At 43.3% G+C, this 20,553-nt stretch overlaps 1 protein-coding gene across 8 annotated transcripts in view; it reads left to right on the top strand.

Annotated features, from left to right (window-relative positions):
• Window positions 1-20,553, top strand: part of ryr1b (ryanodine receptor 1b (skeletal)) — a 64,513-nt gene that overhangs the window by 31,110 nt on the left and 12,850 nt on the right. For 2 of the 8 annotated variants that reach the window (XM_069720968.1, XM_069720965.1), the window contains exons 37-85: window positions 69-269; window positions 564-675; window positions 796-942; window positions 1,048-1,321; window positions 1,552-1,669; window positions 1,773-1,905; window positions 2,091-2,185; window positions 2,281-2,416; window positions 2,510-2,693; window positions 2,871-2,982; window positions 3,092-3,212; window positions 3,319-3,488; window positions 3,582-3,802; window positions 4,011-4,101; window positions 4,332-4,472; window positions 4,573-4,736; window positions 5,241-5,319; window positions 5,414-5,503; window positions 5,597-5,737; window positions 6,207-6,284; window positions 6,390-6,465; window positions 6,554-6,677; window positions 6,771-6,886; window positions 6,986-7,053; window positions 7,231-7,352; window positions 7,626-7,675; window positions 8,568-8,628; window positions 8,751-8,877; window positions 8,969-9,077; window positions 9,162-9,243; window positions 9,459-9,589; window positions 9,718-10,038; window positions 10,137-10,377; window positions 10,868-10,955; window positions 11,052-11,144; window positions 11,528-11,542; window positions 13,123-13,293; window positions 13,551-13,610; window positions 13,730-13,864; window positions 13,967-14,079; window positions 14,190-14,286; window positions 14,373-14,479; window positions 14,571-14,622; window positions 14,727-14,807; window positions 17,843-17,942; window positions 18,425-18,504; window positions 18,684-18,760; window positions 18,876-18,949; window positions 19,420-19,437. In XM_069720968.1, coding sequence (XP_069577069.1) covers window positions 69-269; window positions 564-675; window positions 796-942; window positions 1,048-1,321; window positions 1,552-1,669; window positions 1,773-1,905; window positions 2,091-2,185; window positions 2,281-2,416; window positions 2,510-2,693; window positions 2,871-2,982; window positions 3,092-3,212; window positions 3,319-3,488; window positions 3,582-3,802; window positions 4,011-4,101; window positions 4,332-4,472; window positions 4,573-4,736; window positions 5,241-5,319; window positions 5,414-5,503; window positions 5,597-5,737; window positions 6,207-6,284; window positions 6,390-6,465; window positions 6,554-6,677; window positions 6,771-6,886; window positions 6,986-7,053; window positions 7,231-7,352; window positions 7,626-7,675; window positions 8,568-8,628; window positions 8,751-8,877; window positions 8,969-9,077; window positions 9,162-9,243; window positions 9,459-9,589; window positions 9,718-10,038; window positions 10,137-10,377; window positions 10,868-10,955; window positions 11,052-11,144; window positions 11,528-11,542; window positions 13,123-13,293; window positions 13,551-13,610; window positions 13,730-13,864; window positions 13,967-14,079; window positions 14,190-14,286; window positions 14,373-14,479; window positions 14,571-14,622; window positions 14,727-14,807; window positions 17,843-17,942; window positions 18,425-18,504; window positions 18,684-18,760; window positions 18,876-18,949; window positions 19,420-19,437 — 5,797 coding nt within the window. The remainder of the gene's footprint in view (window positions 1-68; window positions 270-563; window positions 676-795; window positions 943-1,047; window positions 1,322-1,551; window positions 1,670-1,772; window positions 1,906-2,090; window positions 2,186-2,280; window positions 2,417-2,509; window positions 2,694-2,870; window positions 2,983-3,091; window positions 3,213-3,318; window positions 3,489-3,581; window positions 3,803-4,010; window positions 4,102-4,331; window positions 4,473-4,572; window positions 4,737-5,240; window positions 5,320-5,413; window positions 5,504-5,596; window positions 5,738-6,206; window positions 6,285-6,389; window positions 6,466-6,553; window positions 6,678-6,770; window positions 6,887-6,985; window positions 7,054-7,230; window positions 7,353-7,625; window positions 7,676-8,567; window positions 8,629-8,750; window positions 8,878-8,968; window positions 9,078-9,161; window positions 9,244-9,458; window positions 9,590-9,717; window positions 10,039-10,136; window positions 10,378-10,867; window positions 10,956-11,051; window positions 11,145-11,527; window positions 11,543-13,122; window positions 13,294-13,550; window positions 13,611-13,729; window positions 13,865-13,966; window positions 14,080-14,189; window positions 14,287-14,372; window positions 14,480-14,570; window positions 14,623-14,726; window positions 14,808-17,842; window positions 17,943-18,424; window positions 18,505-18,683; window positions 18,761-18,875; window positions 18,950-19,419; window positions 19,438-20,553) is intronic. The other 6 variants (XM_069720967.1, XM_069720972.1, XM_069720971.1 and 3 more) reach the window with 5 other exon arrangements.

Genomic DNA, 20,553 nt, shown 5'->3' with positions numbered 1-20,553 from the left:
AACTTTAAACATGTCACAAATTCTACATCCTTAAACTCCTGCTTTTTTACGTCCTCTCCCTCTCTCAGATGTGCACCCTCCTGCAGTACTTCTGCGACTGCGAGCTGAGGCACCGAGTGGAGGCCATCGTGGCCTACTCCGACCAGTTTGTCCACGATATTCAGGGCAATCAGCGTGTGCGTTACAACCAGCTAATGAGAGCCTTCACCATGTCGGCCGCCGAGACTGCACGCAAGACCCGCGAGTTCCGTTCACCGCCTCATGACCAGGTACTAATTCTACCGTCAAGAAACAATCTTTGGATTTACCAGACGTGCGTTATGAGTTTTGAATTTACTGTAAATAGACTGGATCATATTTGCTTCTCAAGTTTGGGTAGTGATAACTTATGCTAAAATTAGTTTTTGAAATCTGATAAGAAATGTTTATGCCACGTGTGTTATTCAGAAACCAACAACAACAACAAAAGACCCCAAGTAACCTCAATATATGCTTATCATAATGCAAAGAAGCAAACAGGCCAAATATGCTGATGTGGTTGTCTTACTGTGCTCCCTTTCAAGGTTCTTTTACTGACCAACTTTAAACACAGTCCAGAGGATGAAGACAGTCCGGTTCCTGAGGCAGTGCGCGACACTCTGGGATACTTCCACAACGACCTCCTGCTTCACTGCGGTGAGAAATTCTCTCTGTGTATTTGTGTTTTCTGTACATATTTATTCCCTTAAGATGTAAATGACTGGTTTTTTTGTTATTTTTTTATGTTTTGATGCTGTTTTCTTATTTTACACATAGGTATCCATATTGAGGAAGAGGCAGAAGAGGAAGAGGTGGACACCTCATTGAGGGGCCGACTCTTCAGTTTGGTGGACAAGGTTAAGAGCTTGCGCAAGAAGACGAATGATGAGGAGAAGCCTGAGGTTGAGGAAGAACTGAAACCCAGTAAGATAAACTACTACTTTTATATTAAAAATAAAAACATTTGCTCGTATAAATTCACAATAGTCAAACATAATTGATGACACTCTCTTTGTTCACTTCATCCAGGCACCCTTCAGGAACTGATCTCCCACACCATGATCCACTGGGCCCAGGAGTCCTTCATCCAGAACCCGGAGCTGGTGCGTCTGATGTTCAGCCTGCTCCACAGACAGTACGACAACCTCGGCGAGCTGATCCGAGCGCTGCCCAAAGCCTACGCCATCAACGCCGTGTCCGTCCAGGACACCATGGACCTGCTCGAGTGTTTGGGACAGATCCGCTCGCTGCTCATTGTCCAGATGGGTCCTGAAGAGGAGCGGCTGATGATCCAGAGCATCGGGTCAGTATGGGTGTGATAGTATGTGCTTTTGACTTGTCATTCAGTGATAATTATTGAACCAATATGTTTTAGATTATATCTACTATTCCCATTTTATTAGTTATTTTTGTGAAATGGTTCGTCCTCTGTGGTGTTTCATCCTGTATCCATCTGTCATTGTTTCTTAACGTGTTATCAGGACAAACAGCTTAACTGTGAAATGTAACATGTGCTTTTTGGACTTTGTTCAGGAACATCATGAACAACAAGTTGTTCTACCAGCACCCCAATCTGATGAGAGCTCTCGGTATGCACGAGACCGTCATGGAGGTGATGGTCAATGTGTTGGGTGGAGGTGGAGACTCGAAGGTAAAACCTCCTAATCAGTCTAAGCTTTCACATTTCTTGTTTCCACCACTGCTACACATAACACTGCATGCCTCTGACAACGTTTCCGCTTTTTTCCCTCCAGGAGATCCGATTCCCCCAGATGGTGACCAACTGCTGTCGTTTCCTGTGTTACTTCTGTCGCATCAGCCGACAGAACCAGCGCTCGATGTTTGACCATCTGAGCTACCTGTTGCAGAACAGTGGCATCGGCTTGGGTCAGTGAAATTTCTATTCTAAAAAGTGGATTCATCTGTGTTTAATTTGCGTGTTTATGAACAGGTTTAAACGTAAAGACTTAACATGCAGTGAAAAGTGTTCTCAACAAACATATTTCAACGTGTTGGACGCTGTAAAAAATTCAGGTGCTGCTACATGAACTGCATTTATTCTCCATATGCAGGCATGCGTGGGTCGACCCCTCTGGATGTGGCTGCAGCCTCCTGCATCGACAACAATGAGTTGGCTTTGGCTTTGCAAGAGCAGGACCTGGAAATGGTTTGAGAAAACAAAACCTAAGACACAAGAAAGGGCGCAGTGAAACTGTCGGCTTAGGATCTCTATTGTTCTCCCACATGTGCATGCTGATGTAGGTGGTGACATACTTGGCGGGCTGCGGACTGCAGATGTGTCCGATGCTCTTGTCTAAGGGCTACCCTGACATCGGCTGGAACCCCTGTGGAGGAGAGCGATACCTGGATTTCCTCCGCTTTGCCGTCTTTGTTAACGGTCAGCTTCCACTATCGTATAGAGTACCGCTGACGTTTGCAATTTTGAGTTGTGAGGAGCTGTCTCAAACATTTGTACTCCGGCTCCTCTCAGGAGAGAGCGTGGAGGAGAACGCCAACGTAGTGGTGCGTCTGCTCATCCGGCGCCCCGAGTGCTTCGGCCCGGCCCTGAGAGGAGAGGGTGGTAACGGTCTGCTGGCCGCCATGGAGGAGGCCATCAAGATCTCAGAGGACCCAGCGAGAGATGGACCCACTGTCAAGAAAGACAGACGCTTCATGTAAGTGCTGGTGTAGTAGAGATGATACTTCCTCACACGGGCTCGGTCACCAATATCACATGATTCAACTGATATCAATTTAGACAAATACATTCATCAACCATATTTTGTATCAGTAAGTTTCAAAGCAGTGCAATTCAATCTCATAATGAAAAAAGATGTTTTCCTGACGGGCAGGTTCGGTGGTGAGGAACAGCACGAGGAGAACCGTGTGCATCTGGGAAACGCCATCATGTCCTTCTACTCGGCTCTCATCGATCTGCTGGGTCGCTGTGCCCCTGAGATGCATGTGAGTAAAGCAGCTTTTAACACACTCATTACTCCTAAATCTCCGGGAACAATGGCCCACGAGGTCATTGATGAGTAAAGGTTTGATTCATACATTTTCACACCTACAGTTGATCCAAGCAGGCAAGGGTGAAGCTCTGAGAATCAGGGCCATCCTGAGGTCTCTGGTGCCCATAGAGGACCTGGTGGGAGTTATCAGCCTGTCGGTGCAGATTCCTTCACACGGCAAAGGTAAAGTACAAACTTAGAATCATGTTGAATGCACTGTAAATAGATATGTTGTGGGAATATATTTTTATCCTCCTGCTTGTGTGATTTCCTTTGTCCGTTACAACAGATACTCAGATTATTGAGCCCAAGATGTCAGCCAGTTTTGTGCCGGACCACAAGGCCTCCATGGTGCTGTTCCTTGACAGAGTCTATGGTATTGATAACCAGGACTTCTTGCTTCATGTGCTGGAGGTTGGCTTCCTGCCTGACATGAGAGCTTCAGCTTCTCTGGATACGGTGAGAGTGTACATTTTACTCCTGTCATCTACCATCTGTCTCTGGAGTATTGCAGTCAGCACGAGCAGTTTTTCTGTTGTCCTCTGATTTTAGGTGGCGTTCAGCACAACAGAAATGGCCTTGGCACTGAACCGCTACCTCTGTTCGGCCGTTCTGCCTCTTCTCACCAAGTGTGCCCCTTTGTTTGCTGGGACGGACCATCGAGCCATCATGATCGACTCCATGCTTCACACCATTTACCGTCTGTCCCGCGGCCGAGCCCTGACCAAGGCTCAGAGGGACGTTATTGAGGAGTGCCTCATGTCGCTCTGCAAGTCAGTACTGAAAACAAACTATTGAGACAAAATGTTATACTATTTGGGAAGGGAAAATATATGATACAAAGAAATCTTCATTTTATATTTATTTAAATACAAAAAAATTATTTAATTCGAATGGGAACACAGGACATAAACGGAACAATAACCTTTCTTTTTTTTTTTTAAAAGCGTTTCTCATGAATCTTTTTGGCGACGTTCGCAGGTACCTCCGACCCTCGATGCTGCAACATCTGCTGAGACGGCTGGTGTTTGATGTTCCCATCCTCAATGAATATGCGAAGATGCCTCTCAAGGTCTGTTGAATTGTACAGCGTTTGTTTTATTTTTTCTTTAATTTGTAGATATTGGAAAAATACAGAATGGAATATAATTAATATAAATCTGTGTTTAAAGTGCATTTAGTTCAGATTCAGATTTCAAAGATTGTGTTATGGTCTTGCATGTCTATTTTTCTATTTGTGTGTAACATATATATAAAACAATTTTCTCCTTTGTATTTCACTGCGTGGTTTCTTTATTTCAGCTGCTGACCAATCACTATGAGCGCTGTTGGAAGTACTACTGCTTGCCAAACGGATGGGCGAACTTCGGTGTGACCTCTGAGGAGGAGCTGCATCTTTCCAGGAAACTCTTTTGGGGAATCTTTGAATCGTTGGCACACAAGGTCACAAATTAGTATCTTGTTGGTCCCCTTGTACAAAATCACATGATTTAAGCTCATGCAATTAGTAACTTTGCTTCTCTGCTGTCAATTTAAACTCTAGAAATATGATGCAGAGCTTTTCAAGATTGCCATGCCCTGCCTCTGTGCTATAGCAGGAGCCATCCCTCCTGACTATGTGGACGCCACCTTCTCCTCTAACACCGAGAAAAAGGCCTCCGTGGACGCTGAAGGCAACTTTGACCCCAAACCAGTGGAGACCACTAAGTGAGCTCTGAGACAAGGACTTTTACAAAACACAGCAACCTCCGGAAAACAACTATAAATACACTGTGATGCAGTTTAAATACTTACCTGCTAAAAATATACAATAACTAAACGTAATACACACCAAACTCTTATGGAGGTTTTGATTTGACATTAAGTTTGTGTTGTTGTCTTGTTAAATTATTCAGAAGATGCTCAGTCAGCGATTTGTTTGTATGTTGTTCTGGACACATATTTGACCGGAAATCTTTTTATGATTCAGAATGATTTATGCTGTTAATGTAATAATATTTTAAACTTCATTGCACATTTATTTTTTCAAATAAAAATCAGTACCTGTGAAGAAGCTCTATGACCTAAGCACAGAGAATTAGTGTAATTCCTGTTAATAATTATTTTTTTATTTATATAATTATTATTACACTAATAGTGACAATACAAAGTTCAGTTCAGTTTATAGGTTATACTCTGCAATATTAGATATCATATTTAATTTTTTTACAGCACCATCATCCCAGAGAGGCTGGATGCTTTCATAAACAAGTATGCAGAACACACTCATGACAAATGGGCTTTTGAAAAGGTCAGTTCTGAATATTAGATATAAATTAAGTCCTCATTTGTTATTCAAAACTGTTATTTGTAATGATTCCCTCAATGGTCAAATGGATTTCCAGATTCAGAACAACTGGACCTACGGAGAGGTGCTGGATGAGAACGGCAAGACTCACCCGATGCTGCGGCCTTACAAAACCTTCTCTGAAAAGGTACCGATGTTTTTTCCTTTGAAGTTTTGGAGCAGCCCTGTGTTTCACAGGCTTTCTGAATGTATTTAAGCCCTGCTCTCTCTTGCTTCTCAGGACAAGGAGATCTACCGTTGGCCCATTAAAGAATCCGTCAAAGCCATGCTGGCGTGGGAGTGGACTTTGGACAAAGCCAGGGATGGAGAGGTAGAAGTGGAGAAGAAGGCCACCACACGCAAGATCTCCCAGACTGCTCAGGTAAAGAGAGAGCAGCGAAACATCATTCGGTATCCTGGAGAATTACTGACACCGCCTTTCCTGATTGGTCATGTTGGATAGGATGGTTCTTATACAAGTATACCAAAAAAAAAAAGCAATGATGGATCTCTTAGCCGTCTGGACTGGCTTAATATTATTAATATTACTATTGTTATTATAATAGTCTTTTTACTATTCTGGTCCCTTAAAAACTCAATTCTGTTATTTAAAATGTGAATAATGTCATAATATCGAACTCCGCGGATCATAACAGAATATAAAGGAGTATGTAAATGAGTGTTCACACTATTATTATAAAGATTTCTGCAGTATAAATTCTCATTTGGACTTAATTAAATTGGTTATGCAGTGGGGAAATTAAGGCAGTTCCCTTTTCATGAAGTTCTCTCGAGGTCCAGATGGAAACTGTTCAACTTATGGTGTGTTTTCTTTTTTTGTGTGCTTTCAGGCCACTTATGATCCCAGTCACGGCTACAACCCTCAGCCTGTAGACATCGCAGGAATGGCTCTGTCCAGAGAGCTGCAGGTATGTATACTTCTGTCAGTATTTTACAGGACTGATGGATCTGGCATTTTGTCTTGACACCTGGAAGGAACTGAGCAGGTTCATTTTCTCCTCCTCTGCATGTAGTCTATGGCCGAGCAGCTGGCAGAGAACTACCACAACACGTGGGGCCGGAAGAAGAAGTTGGAGCTGCAGGCCAAAGGCAGGAACCCTTCCTGAAATTATCATTTTTTATTTTTAGTCACGATTACTAGTTTGTTGATTTCCAACATGACTTGTGCTCCTGTTAGGTGGTGGCACCCATCCTTTGCTTGTGCCTTATGACACCCTGACGGCGAAGGAGAAGGCCAGAGACAGGGAGAAAGCTCAGGACCTGCTCAAGTTCCTGCAGCTCAATGGATATGCTGTGACGAGGTAAAGATGAATGGTGTCACGTGTTTAGGATTCATTCTTTCTGTGATAGTTCTGTGTTTCTCTTTCACTTCCATTTCTGTTTTCCGTCCTCAGGGGTCTGAAGGACATGGAGCAGGACATTTCCTCCATTGAGAAGCGTTTTGCTTATGGCTTCCTGCAGAAGCTTCTTAAATGGATGGACATCGCCCAGGAGTTCATCGCTCATCTCGGTACTGTGGTTTGAGACAACACTGAGTAGTGTTGGCAAGGCCATTTATTCCAGTGCCAAAATAAGGCGTAACTTATTTATTATTTTGTATTTTTAACAGAGGCTGTGGTGAGCAGCGGTCGAGTGGAGAAGTCACCGCACGAACAAGAGATCAAATTCTTTGCCAAGGTGAGATACTTTATACTTTTACACACGCATATTAAAATGTTGTTTTGACGCCTCAGGGAGAAAGGGATTCCTTGTCGTTACAGAAATGTCATACATAATATATCATCTTCTGTCATTTTGTGCTTCTTGAAGTTACTTTCTGTAATGAATATTTTATCTTTGGTTGTTGTTTTATAGATCCTCTTGCCTCTGGTAAATCAGTACTTCAAGAACCACTGCTTGTACTTCCTCTCCACCCCTGCTAAAGTACTCGGCAGTGGAGGGCATTCCTCCAACAAGGAGAAGGAGATGATTGCGAGGTACGTGCAGTGAAATCATATCTGAAAGACTGGGTTGTTCTCTGGATTATGTGACTTGACCTGTTTACCATGGACCTTCCCTTTAGGTAGTGACAGTGTCTGTCCTCTCCTTCTACCACGTCCCTCCATCTCTCTCTCCTATTGTGCAATATCTGTTATTTCCTTGACCTCCCTTTTTGCTTTCTGTGTACTTCAAACATTTCTCCTGCCCTGATTCCCCTCATCATCCTCCCTCTTTCCCCCTCCTTTTCCTCTTTTCTCCTCCTACCTCAGTATCTTCTGTAAGTTGGCTGCTTTGGTGAGGCACAGAGTATCTCTCTTTGGTAAGGAATTTGCATGGTGGCTTCGCGCCCTGTCACCATCTCTGTCCCTCTGTATTTTATTTCTCCTTACTTCTGCCAGTCTTCCCGCCCACCCTCCCCATTTACATACTAATCAACAGATTGACATTGAGTCCGTCCTCCCATCTTCACTTTTCCTCCTCCCACCTAACTGAATCTTCATGTCTAATGCTTCTCTCTCTCTCTCTCTTTAGCTCAGCTTCTGCTTGGCTTCAATGTTCTCTGCAATCTCGTCATTTAAAAGTTGTGTTTTTTGGTTTTTACGGCCTAGACTGAGATTGGTACTCACAAAGTGAGGGCATGAATATCTGTAATTGTATCAGGTATCCATAAATGGCATTGTACTGCAGCTCTGTGATGTGTTCCTAGCTTGGCTTGTATGAGGGAGTAGATGCTTTATTACCATTCTGCTCCCTGTCACCACCATGTTTGTCTTAAACAGTCACTCCTGTTTTTGCCAGTAGACACTTCGTGGTGAGCCTGTATTTCTCTCGCTTTGCTCACCAGTATCACTTCGTACAGGATAAAACTACCACTTGAAAAGTACCCAAGTCAAACTGCATAATGGTGGTGATACACTTCGGAAATGTTTTTTTTTTTTTTAATGTAGCGTAATATACATATACAACGTAGTTCATATTTTCCATAATTATCTGTTGGCTTTGTATTTAATAGTAAAGAAAAATACTGGGTTTCTAACCGGTTCTAACACGCTCTGTAACCATCTATCCTGTTTTCTGTTTTAATGCAGAGCTTTTAAGATGAATTTATCGTATGAATAAATCTGGCCTTTACAGTAAACTGAGCTCTTTTAAAAAGTGGATTAGACATGAAGGACAGCACTGACCAAGCATCTTTGCTTTTCTGTTTTCAGGAACGGATGCGGGTGCAGTGGTAAACTGTCTGCACATTCTCTCACGATCACTGGATGCCAGGTAACTCACAATCTGTTTGAATCACACCCTCATCGTTTCACCAGGCAGAGATCAAATAAAAAAATTAAATAAATGAGATCATCTACATCTTTGTTTGACTTTTCTTCGGTTTCCTTTTAAAGGACGGTTATGAAATCTGGCCCCGAGATCGTGAAGGCTGGCCTGCGTCAGTTCTTTGAGAGTGCTGCTGATGACATTGAGAAGATGGTGGAGAATCTGAAACTGGGCAAAGTGTCCAGTAGAAACCAGGTCTGCTATGACCTTGTGTTTGCACAGTGCGCATATATTCAATACATTTTCTTGTGTACTGTTATTTGTATTTATGTTTGTGATCGTGTAGGTCAAAGGTGTGTCCCAGAACATCAGCTACACCACCAATGCCCTGCTGCCTGTCCTCACGTCACTGTTCGACCACATTGCCCAGCACCAGTTCGGAGATGACGTCATGAGTGAGTGAAGTCAACAGTTCATCATTTGTTCCTCATGGCTCGAACTCAAAGCTGATGCGCCGCCTCTCATTTCTAAATCCTCAGTGGACGACTTGCAAATATCCTGCTATCGTTTAATGTGCAGCATCTACTCTTTGGGCACTGTGAAGACTCCGCATGTAGAGAAGTGAGTAGAAACCTCTGCGGATATATGACACTTTAAAAACAAGTCCAAAAACATTACAATTTAATTATCATTTTAATTTATGTAGCTGGCAGTCATAAGCTTGTACACCAAAAACCTTCTGTCCTTCCTTTAGCAGTAAAAATATTAACGTGCATGTGCATGCAAGACTCATTTAGCATTTTATGAGGATTGTACGGTATTTTTCTCCTGTGCAGGCAGCGACCCGCTCTTGGAGAGTGTTTGGCCCACTTAGCAGCCGCCATGCCAGTCGCCTTCCTTGAGCCGGCACTGAATGAATTCAACATGTTTTCTGTGTACACGACCAAAACTCCCAGAGAGAGAACCAGTGGGTTTTACCGTTTTCTCTGTTTCCATCTCTTGCACAACATTGCCTATACATTTTATTTGACATGCATTCAATTCCGTGTTAATAGTTCATTACACCTTGTCTTTTACTGCATCTATTCTCCTCAGTTCTGGGTCTTCCCAGTAAAGTCGAGGAGCTGTGTCCTGACATCCCAGAGCTGGAGATCCTGATGAAGGAGATCCACGACCTGGCTGAGTCCGGAGCTCGCTACACAGAAATGCCCCATGTGATTGAGATCACGCTGCCCATGTTGTGTAACTACCTCCCTCGCTGGTGGGAGAGGGGCCTGGAGAACTTCCCTGACCTGGAGGACCAGCTCTGCACCTCTGTCACCTCGGAGCATCTCAACCAGCTGCTGGGTAGCATCATGAAGATTGTGGTTAACAACCTGGGTATAGATGAGGCCTCCTGGATGAAGAGATTAGCAGGTCAGTGAGCAGAAGTTTTACAAAATGCCAGAATGCTGTCAGGTGATCTTCAGGCCACCACTCCTGTTACTATTGATTCCTGTTTACCCCTTGTCCAGTGTTCGCCCAGCCCATTGTCAGCAGGGCGAAACCAGAGATGCTGAAATCCCACTTCATCCCCACCATGGAGAAGCTGAAGAAGCGCTCAGGAAAGGTGGTGGCAGAGGAGGACCAGCTGCGCATGGAGGGCAAAACGGAGATGGACAGCGAGAACGGGACCATCCGAGATGAGTTTGCTGTGCTGTGTCGGGACTTGTACGCCCTCTACCCTTTGCTCATCCGCTACGTGGACAATAGCAGGTACTGTTCTCCTGAGTGACTTACAATCATCGAGTGTTGGTTTTCTTTATAACACACGATTATCATATTTGATTTGGAAAACAAAACCACAAAATCGAGTAAAGAGCTACCTTTGTCTATTGCTTGAGGTGACATCACCTGCATGAAAACTTTTTCAAATCTTTATTGCGAGAGAAATATAAAGCTTTAAAAATGATCAACCAATGCAGTTTGGTTGTTCTGGGTTTGAAAGAAAAGTACAACGTCATCAGCATACAGTGTTATAATACGTTCTGTGTATACTTTAGCGATTAAAGAAAGGAGATAACACACTGTTTGTGCTGCAATCTGTAGATGGAAAGAACGATCAAAATACTTCACTGCATCTAAGGAGATAAATAATGGATTTAACGTTTGTTATTTGCAAAACTGCAAGTACAAGATTGTTTGCAAAATACAACATATACCAATTTCCCACACTTTTACAATATATTGCTGTCTTTGTCTGTAGGGCAAGATGGCTGACGTGTCCAGACCCAGATGCAGAGGAACTTTTCAGGATGGTGGGAGAGGTCTTCATTTTCTGGTCCAAATCCCACGTGAGTCTTCTTATTTTCTTTTAATTCCTTTCTGTTTTTGGGGATTTCTGTCTCGTCTTTTACATCTTAACATATTTCTTGTGTTATCTATTGCAGAACTTTAAGAGGGAGGAGCAGAACTTTGTGGTGATGAACGAGATCAACAACATGTCCTTCCTGACTGCTGATAGTAAGAGCAAGATGAGCAAGGTAAGAGTGGACACGCAAATAAAATAGACAAGGAAATCTTTGGCTGTTATTTAGATGTTCAGTTCACCTACATCTTAGTTTGAGCTGAAACACATTAAGAAACTAAACTCTCATAATGAATGTTTCACGAACACCATCCATTCCAAGTGGAAAAAGATTTATTTCCTTTATTTCCTTTGAGTTACTATTGATAAGAACATCAAGTAAGTGATTATTCTGTAAACAATAATCATTTTAAAATTATAATTTTCTAGAACTAATAACACCCTTTTCCAGGACAATGTGAGAGGCAGTGTACAGTCTGCCCTTCAGGCTCTTTAGGAGTGTTGCTAACTGTGTTTTCTCCTTGTATCCTGTGTCGGGGTTGGACGCTGGGCCACTAGGCCGGAGATGGAGAGGTTAGACTGTGTTTGTGCACGAGCGCTGTGCTGATCGCATGGCACCCTTGAGTTTGGGGAGGCATTTCATCAAGCTCTCCCCTGGACTGCCACACTTCTTGTAAACAGACCCCAAAATTCACACACACACACACACACACACACACACACACACACACACACACACACACACACACACACACACACACACACACACACACACAAACAGGGTCGTACACACAGTTACTGTCAGGAGGGAACTCCCCACACATCGGCGGGTAAAAGGATGAAGTGTAACAGTATATTGAAGTTGAAACTGCTGCTGGTGAAAGTGTTTTCTGTGAATGGGACATCTACTGTATGTGTGACGTCAGTGTGAGTGTTTTTTGTGTGTGTGTGTGTGTGAGTCGGGGTCTGGAGCGGCTTGATGAAAGCTCTTTGCTGTAGATCGTAGTGGCCTGATAGGTTTTCATGGTGCTCGGCTGAGCGGTTGTGTGTCTGTTTTCGGTGCGCGCACTCCTGCAGCCGAGCACCATCGCAGCACGATCATTGGTTTGATCCGTGAACAGTTTGCCTTCAGGTCGTCCCTGTTGGACAGAGTTGTGGAGCCCGTGCTACTGTGCCCCCTTTGATGTTGAGATTTTGTCATTAACGCTTGGATTTTTTTCCAGCTTTTTTGTTAAAGATTACTGCGCTGGGGGACTCTTCTCTTTTCAGTATTACCATTGGCTTCGTCCACACCTTTCCTCACCGTCTACATCACATTTATAGGTCCATCAGCAGCACTGTCGGAGGAAACTGAAGCTATCGACCAGATAGTTGTCATCATACATACTAACTGGACTCGTCACTCCATGTCATGTTCATTGACCCCATTAAATTGTTAAATACTTCAATATCTAATCAGTGTTTGATTTTATGTTTTAAATGGTTGCTGTAAGTTAAACCTCCTTTCCTCGGCTTTCACATGGGCATTACTGTCGTGGCTTCCTGTTGTCTGATCATCGCAATGCCTCTCGGTGCCCTCCCCTCCTCCCCCCCACACTGAGGACAGAGAGGCCGCTGCGATGTCAGACAATGGTCAGTAATGAGCATTGGCAGCCTGAGGACGGGAGGGTGTGAGAAGAGCTCCGGGGCGACGGAGCTGACCGCGTAGACTTGCGCTGTTCTTTGTGATGTCCTGCAGACAGGACGTACCCTGTCTGGCCACTGCAATACTAACAGTGAGGCTGCATTGTGTGTAACAACTGCAGCTGACGCAGCACCTGAAACATGCAAAAATATTGATGTTTTCAGGAAAATGTTGTTGTTAGTATTTCAACTGTAGAATAATTATTTTTGATTTGATTTCTCTCTATCAGCATGTCATGATATTGTGTAAAATGTTACTGGACAGTTGGTTCTTGTTATCTCTTCCTATCCTGTTGTGTTTTGTGTCAGTCGTAGTTTGTCCTCATGAATGTTTTGTTTAATATTTTCGAAAGCCTCTGACGTCGCAAATCCTCACAAATCAAAACGGGGGATTCTTAAATTTTGTGAGGCGTTAGGTGCTTTTTAACCAGGAAGTGATCTGTTGGTTTGAACTCTGTCTCTGTCTTCAGTCTGGAGGCTCAGAGCAGGAGCGTACCAAGAAGAAGCGGCGGGGGGATCGATACTCTGTCCAGACCTCCCTTATCGTAGCAGCATTAAAGAAGATGCTTCCCATCGGCCTCAATATGTGCTCTCCTGCAGACCAGGAGCTCATCAATCTCGCCAAGATCAGATACTCACTGGTACTTTGATGTGTTTGAAGGCGATTTGCTGAATATGTTGTGTCCAATCATGGGAGAGCTTCATTTGTCTCACTGTACAGATTTTGATTCAAAATATGAAATAATGCATTTCTATCATTTTCTCATACAAAAGAATATTGTTCAGAGCTCAGTTTGCTTTTCTTTTGGGAATTTGAAATCTCTAGGACACCTTGATTTTCTGGAATGAACACACAAAAGTATAAATATGCCCTGAATCTTTGTGTCTGACCTTGTAGAAAGACACAGATGAAGAGGTGAGGGAGTTCTTGCACAACAATCTGCATCTGCAAGGCAAGGTGAGTATACTTTTTCATTGTTTTTTTTTTTTTTTTTTATCAAAGAAGATAAGAAATAAACAAATTCTCTTGTGAATCTATTTACATGCATTGTACATTCCTTACATGTGTGCTTTCAGGTGGAGGACCCAGCTATGCGCTGGCAGATGTCTCTTTATAAGGAGATGGCCGGTAAAGCTGAAGATGCTGAGGTCCCCGAGAAGGTGGTGAAAAGGGTGCAGGAGGTGTCGGCCGTCCTGTACCACATTGAGGTGGTGAGTAACCCATATTTGCCTGCCGGGTAACGCCTCAGTGTGGACAACGCTGTTAAATATCCTCGAGCAGGATTTTCCTCAGTCGATGTCTCTTTGCTTCAGACTGAGCATCCCTTCAAGTCAAAGAAAATGGTGTGGCACAAGCTGCTGTCTAAACAGCGCCGCAGGGCAGTGGTGGCCTGTTTCAGGATGACGCCTCTCTATAACGTCCCTACGTAAGAATTTCCTACGTTCTTAAGAAAAACAAATATCTACAATAGAGTTAGAAAGCTTTACATTAGTTGGTCCAACCCTCCCTAACTGTCAGTGACGTCTCTTCTCACAGGCACAGGGCGACTAACATGTTCTTGGACGCCTACAAGCGCAACTGGTTGGAGACCGAGGGTTACTCATTTGAAGACAAGATGATTGACGACTTATCAGTAAGTCCCGATCGCCTTAACTCTTGACACGCGCAACTGGGCGTGCGGTGTATACTGAAAGGGTGTGTCATGGTTCCCATGATTAGAAGGCCTTGGAAGAAGAGGAGGAAGAAGAGGAGGAGACCGAGACGAAGCCTGACCCCCTTCATCAGCTGATTCTTCATTTCAGCCGCACAGCTCTCACAGAAAAGACGTGAGAGCATCTTTCCTCTTCTGCTGCTGAGCTTCGTGACCTGTTCCTCAGGGGCACTCGATGATTCCCGTTTTCTGTTTTCTCGCTACAGTAAACTTGACGTTGACCATCTCTATATGTCATATGCTGATATTATGGCAAAGGTAAGACTTCTGGAGGGTCACTGAGCTTCACACAGAAAGTACAAGTGCACAGATTATTGAATGTGATGCGATCTTGTTCCTGAATTTCTGTGATCCTCCTTCAGAGCTGCCACATTGGTGAGGAAGACGAAGGGGGAGAGCAGGAGGGGGAGGAGCCAGCCTTTGAGGTGCGGCAGACAGAGATGGTATGGGGGGACCAGGGGAAGGGAGACAGGGGAGTCAGCGGAGAAGCAACTCTCCAAGCACTGAGTGACCACACCATGACATCACACTCAGCACATCCCCCCCCAACCCACCCTTTTTTTTTTCTTTTTTTCTTCTCTCTTTCTGGCCTTGTTCACTCACACCGTTTGTTTATTTCCTGCCGTGGTGGACTGACCTGTGCATGCCTTTGCTGAACTCTGCCCACCGGTGGGATCGATGTTGTGGACTCAGTTTGTTTGTTCCCAAATTGCATGATTTGAGCGCTGAGAGATGATGCAGCAACAAAATGAAACTCAGGTCACAACAAACCACTTAGTCTTAACTAGCTGTTTGATTTTAGAATCACAGTTTCCAAGGCTGATTGATTGATAGATTGACTGAGGTTAATGCGAACTACCACGTCTGTGCGTCTCTAGCAGATACTTACTAAGTACAGCAGCAGTTAAATTAATTTACGTGACATCTGCCAGAAAGCAACTAAATATATAAACTTAATTTTAAAAATATAATCATCAAAACACTGCTGTAAACATATCCAATTAGATTCAACCAACCAAATAGGTCATTCTTAGCGGCGCAACTAAACTATCACTCTTCAAAGTCTTGATGTGACTGCACACAATACAAAAAAAACAACTCCTTTCTGAATCACCACCACCACCACCACCACCACCCTTCGTGCGACTGGCAACTTCAGTGAATATCTCAATGACGATGTTTTGCCTCAAAAGCCAGGTTTGGACACTGTGATGTTGTAGCTATAGAGATGCAATGCTTTATCTGGAGGGTAGCACTACACCCATTTGCACAGTAGATTTTGTAATCTAAAAATGTTTACATTTGAGTTAAATTATGACTATTATTTAGGGATATTTTCATCAGTTTAATGTCTTTACGTTTCCTTTTTTGACCTAATAAGGGCTCTGAAATGTGATGTTGCCTTTCAAGACTTAACTGAGAAGCAGTTTTTGGAGATTGTTAACAGCGATGCAGCAGGTTTCCTAACGGTAAAACTAGCTCGTCTGTGCTGATCTGGTGTGCTCGGTCAGTCTCTCCCAGATTTGCACCATCCTTTCCTGACTCACACCTCCTGTATTCACCTGCTAATTTGGCTGTCTTCACCCATCTGGACTAACCCCATAACTGTAGCTGTAACATCTAAACATCTTTGTTGGTCTCTTTTTTAAATTGAACAATATTAATACCTCTCCTCTCTGTGCTCACCAAGGACTACAGTAAAAGCGTGCACAGTCAGCCATTCACATACCATCCCAAGTCCAAACCCACTCATGCAAGCACACACTGCAACAGCTCGCACCCAAAACACACACACACACACACACACACACAAACTTGCACTTATGATTGCGCACGGCCTCTTACCACTCATCACGAGGCACAAAACCTGCTTGAAGGATGAGCAGAACCTCTGTAAGCAGAGAAAAGTCTGTCAGTGTTGCACATGTCAGGCTTACGAGGGAGGGGGGCGGAGGGAGGGCCAGATACAGTTGGGGGTGCTTTGGGGTGGGGCTTTATGCATGATGTGCAGCGGGTGGGTCAAATCTAACCTCTTTTTTTCAACAGGATGGTTCATGGCAGTTACACTGCAGCACTTGGACTGAAGTATAATAGTGGAAAGCAGTACTGTTTAGTGGGAATAGCAGTGACGGAGAGTTACTGTATCATGTAGCAGCACTACAGTAAAGTGTAACACTGTATTGCACCGCGCAGTGTAATATTTTAACGTGCTGCAGATTGATTGTAATTTAATTTCGAAACTTTATATTTTGTATTAACAAACAATAACTACAAAGATGTAAATATGCACAGTATACTGATTTATTCAGTCCAAAGTCTTTAATGTTTTTCTTGAGAAATTGCATAGTGCTGCAATTCCTCTCTCACTTGTTATGACTTCACAAAAGTCTATTGCTAAATAACTGAATGAGTCTCATAGTAAATTGGCCTTTTTCACAGCAGCCATTTTAAAACATTAAAGTAGGAAAAGCACTTGTTCAGCCCTCGGCTGAACAGTCATGATCATCTGTGCTTTTCCTCCTGTGACAAGTCAGACTTCTTCAAGTATGTGGGCCTATAGTGTGTCTGACAAGCAGACGGGAGCCGCATATTGCTGCTGGAAGTAGCGCACCTGCAGGACTTTAGGCCGTAAGGTAGAACAACCCTGAACTGCTGTTGGAAGCAGGCGTTGCATGCTGTGTTACTCAGACAACAGCTTTTGCTTCCCTACAAAGAGTGTGTGAAGTGTGTTGCGCTCTGGGACAAAGTGTTTGCTGCTACCGAACGTTTGCACCTCTGGAAGATGTCAAGAGCTGGAATTTCTGTTTCCATCACTAATACACATTTCGTTGTAGTGAATGTATGTGTCGTGAATGATCCCAAGTACTTCCTGGACCGAAGACGGTGTTTAGAAAATACAAAACAAATGTGATCGCTTCTTGAAAAGAATAGTTCAGCATTTCAGTGTTATAGAGTTGTATGTCATCATGGCAACGACCTGGCAAAATGTTGGAGGATCAGGACACTTTAACTTTAGCAGATCGATGCAACAAGGCCGTAAGTGAAAGAAGTGCACGTTCTAAAAACTCCAAAGCTTCTCTCCAACAGATCTTGTATATAAATAGTGGTACTTGGTGAAAAATTTACACTTTTGCACGGTGTTCTGCAAAAGCTGTGCTTACTTTAATTTGCAATTTAATTTGCCTTTATGCTAAATATAATTGTAATGTACAGAAATGTAATCAATTTTGCCATTTATTTATCCTTTTAGTCTTTGTCAGCTTTAGCTGTAATATGGATTAATTTAGTGCAGCTAGTGGATCATCATTGAGTGTGTGTGTGTGTGTGTGTGTGTGTGTGTGTGTGTGTGTGTGTGTGTGTGTGTGTGTGTGTGTGTGTGTGTGTGTGTGTGTGTGTGTGTGTGTGTGTGTGAGTGCGGGGGGCAGTGCAGTCCTCGTTGGCAGGGTTACAGCTGTGTCCCTGCTGCTCTGCTCCACAGGAAAAGGAGATGGAGAAACAGAGGCTTCTGTACCAGCAGTCCCGTCTGCACAACCGTGGCGCTGCAGAAATGGTGCTGCAGATGATCAGCGCCTGCAAAGGTAGCCGCCACACGCTGGGTTTACACCCACTAGTCGCCAGGGGCAGAGCCATGAAGGCTTTTCTGTTCACCTTGAAACTGTGCTGACTGTATAAATCCTCTGTGCTGTTGTGTGTGTGTGTGTTTAATGTCCAAGACAGTGAACACGTATAAGGATTCCTTCAAAGTCTTCACACATCACTCTGAGTCTGGAAAAACATGGACAGTAATTACTTGAATGGATATTATATTGCCCTAAATTATGTCACTACAAGCTGCCCTAATTTTAGCCTTAATTCTCATGAATGATATATTAAACATCTGTGCTAATCTGTGTTAAATATCTCACTTTTCTGAGCTTTGTACCTCTTATAGCCCCTCTTGGTAAATTCCCTGCTTAAATAAATAATGTTAATAAGTTGTAAGGCAGTTCAGTTTTTAAGGTGTTAACAGCAAGCAAGTAAAAGATAAGTAAGATACTTGTGGTGTCTGTGCTTGTTTCAGGTGAACCGGGAGTCATGGTTTCTTCAACACTCAAACTGGGAATCTCCATCCTCAACGGAGGCAACAGCGCTGTACAGCAGGTGAAGACGGCCTCTACACAAACTTTAACTCGCTATTAAGCTGGGAAGAGAAACTAAACTTTGCTGTATTGTCCTTTTGTTTTGTTGGTCCATCTTAACACCTTCAATACAATTGTTGTGTTTCATGAAAATTGTTTATTTTTGTGTCTTTTTTTTTTTTTGTATATGTCTGCATGTAGAGGATGTTGGACTATCTGAAGGATAAAAAGGATGTGGGATTCTTCCTAAGCGTTCAGGCTCTGATGCAGACCTGCAGGTCTGTCACGTGTTTTTTTTTTTTTTTATTGTTAACTTGCTTTTCGATTTCTTGGAAAATTGTATGAGAAGTTTTTGCGTTTTGTAAAAACTGATGAAATATTTGATGTCGACAGCGTTTTGGACTTGAATGCTTTTGAGAGGCAGAACAAGGCTGAAGGACTGGGGATGGTTTCAGAGGAGGGCACGAGTGAGTATGATCAACAGATTCTTACTGCCACAGAGAAACTCAACACACACACACACACACACACACACACACACACACACACACACACACACACACACACACACACACACACACACACTGCCACATCTTTGTTCTCTCCCTTATTTTCAATTGGTTTGTGATGTAACCTGACTTTCCCCAGCTCCAGTGTGTGTCGTCCGTTCCTATGTGTATTTTTTGTGTGTCTGAATGTGCCTGTTTGAGGTCTGTTGTCATGCGAGTGTATTTGGAGTCTTTATATTAGTCACAGCATTTGGACTGTTGATGTATGACGCTGTTTATCCTCCACTGACAGCCATGAGATTTTCCTGGACTCACTTTCGTCTCTCTTGTTTTTCTCTCCCCCTACATATTGTTCACTTTACCCATTTCCACCTTGTTACCCCTCGTGTCTCTCCTACCCGTCACTTTGCTGCTCTCACGGTTCTCAGATAAGAAGCTAGAACGTGGTAAATGAAACTTTGCTGTCACCTATTTTCTTTCTCTCTCTTCCTCCTTTCTGTCTCCTCTGTCTCTCTCAGCTCTCGATCACCTGACTAGTCTTTTCCTTGCCGTGAACTTAATACGCATTTCATTTCACACTCAAGGGACCCGGTGAAATTCAGCTTTTACAGTCTCACTGGTACATCATAACGGAAACCTGGCGATGATACACATGCTGCTGTAGTTGCACTCGCGCATTGTCTCTCTGCCTTTTTTCCTGTTGAAGGGATTGTAAAGTTGGATTCTCCTCCTTGAGTGGTTTATCGCAGATCTACTGTAACTCCCAACAATCTCAGTCTCATGACTGTTTTATAGGAAGGCAGAAATGCATTAACCTAAATCTTCCTCTCCTGCTTTTTTTTTTTCCTCTCATAAATCACAGAGAACCATACTGACCCTGTGTCCTAGAAACTGAAATGAATTGCTGCAGCAGTAGGAACTCTTTAAGCCCTCTATATCTCCAATCATTCAAATGTCGTCGGTTTCAGGGGCGCCCCTCGCAGACGGACCATCTGTCTAAAGCCCCCGCGTATAAATCCTCACGGTGACTAAATGACCATTTTCTTTTTATCGTGGTGTACGTCGGCAGTTTCTCTGCAACATCCTCTCATAATATTTAACTGTTGCCTTTTTGTGGTTGGAAAGACGACCTGCGACAGAAACACAGAACAGAGTTTTCTAGTTTTTCTTGTTTGACATAGTGTTTTAAATCCGTTTAAAAATAGACACTCTCTCATGAATGTACGCAGCACGAGATAGCAAAATCTAAGAGTAATAAAATCAGAGCTTCTAAATTAAAGCTCCAGCATTAACTGTTGCTGAATCATGTACTTTGCAAGAAGGTATTTTGTCCTCGTGACCAGGAGGCGGTTGTTTGGGGTCGTACCCCTTTGCTCGCTGCAGGTATGAGATTATTTAACAGTCGTCACTGCGATAACAGCTTTCACCCTTCGGAAATGTGTCCATTCATGTTTTTTTGTGGGAGAATATAAAACCCGGCATCCGGCTGTTTTTTGTTTTTTTTCCTTATGTTGTGTTCATGTGCGGATTTAGTCTCAGCATGCTTGTGCGTTCTTGGGGAA

This window comes from Brachyistius frenatus, unplaced genomic scaffold, assembly GCF_029030835.1.
Source record: "Brachyistius frenatus isolate BFR_SWC_R1_liver_20210118 unplaced genomic scaffold, ASM2903083v1 Contig_254, whole genome shotgun sequence".
In the NCBI taxonomy this organism is placed as follows: domain Eukaryota; kingdom Metazoa; phylum Chordata; class Actinopteri; family Embiotocidae; genus Brachyistius; species Brachyistius frenatus.
This window is presented reverse-complemented; position numbering and strand designations above follow the sequence as displayed.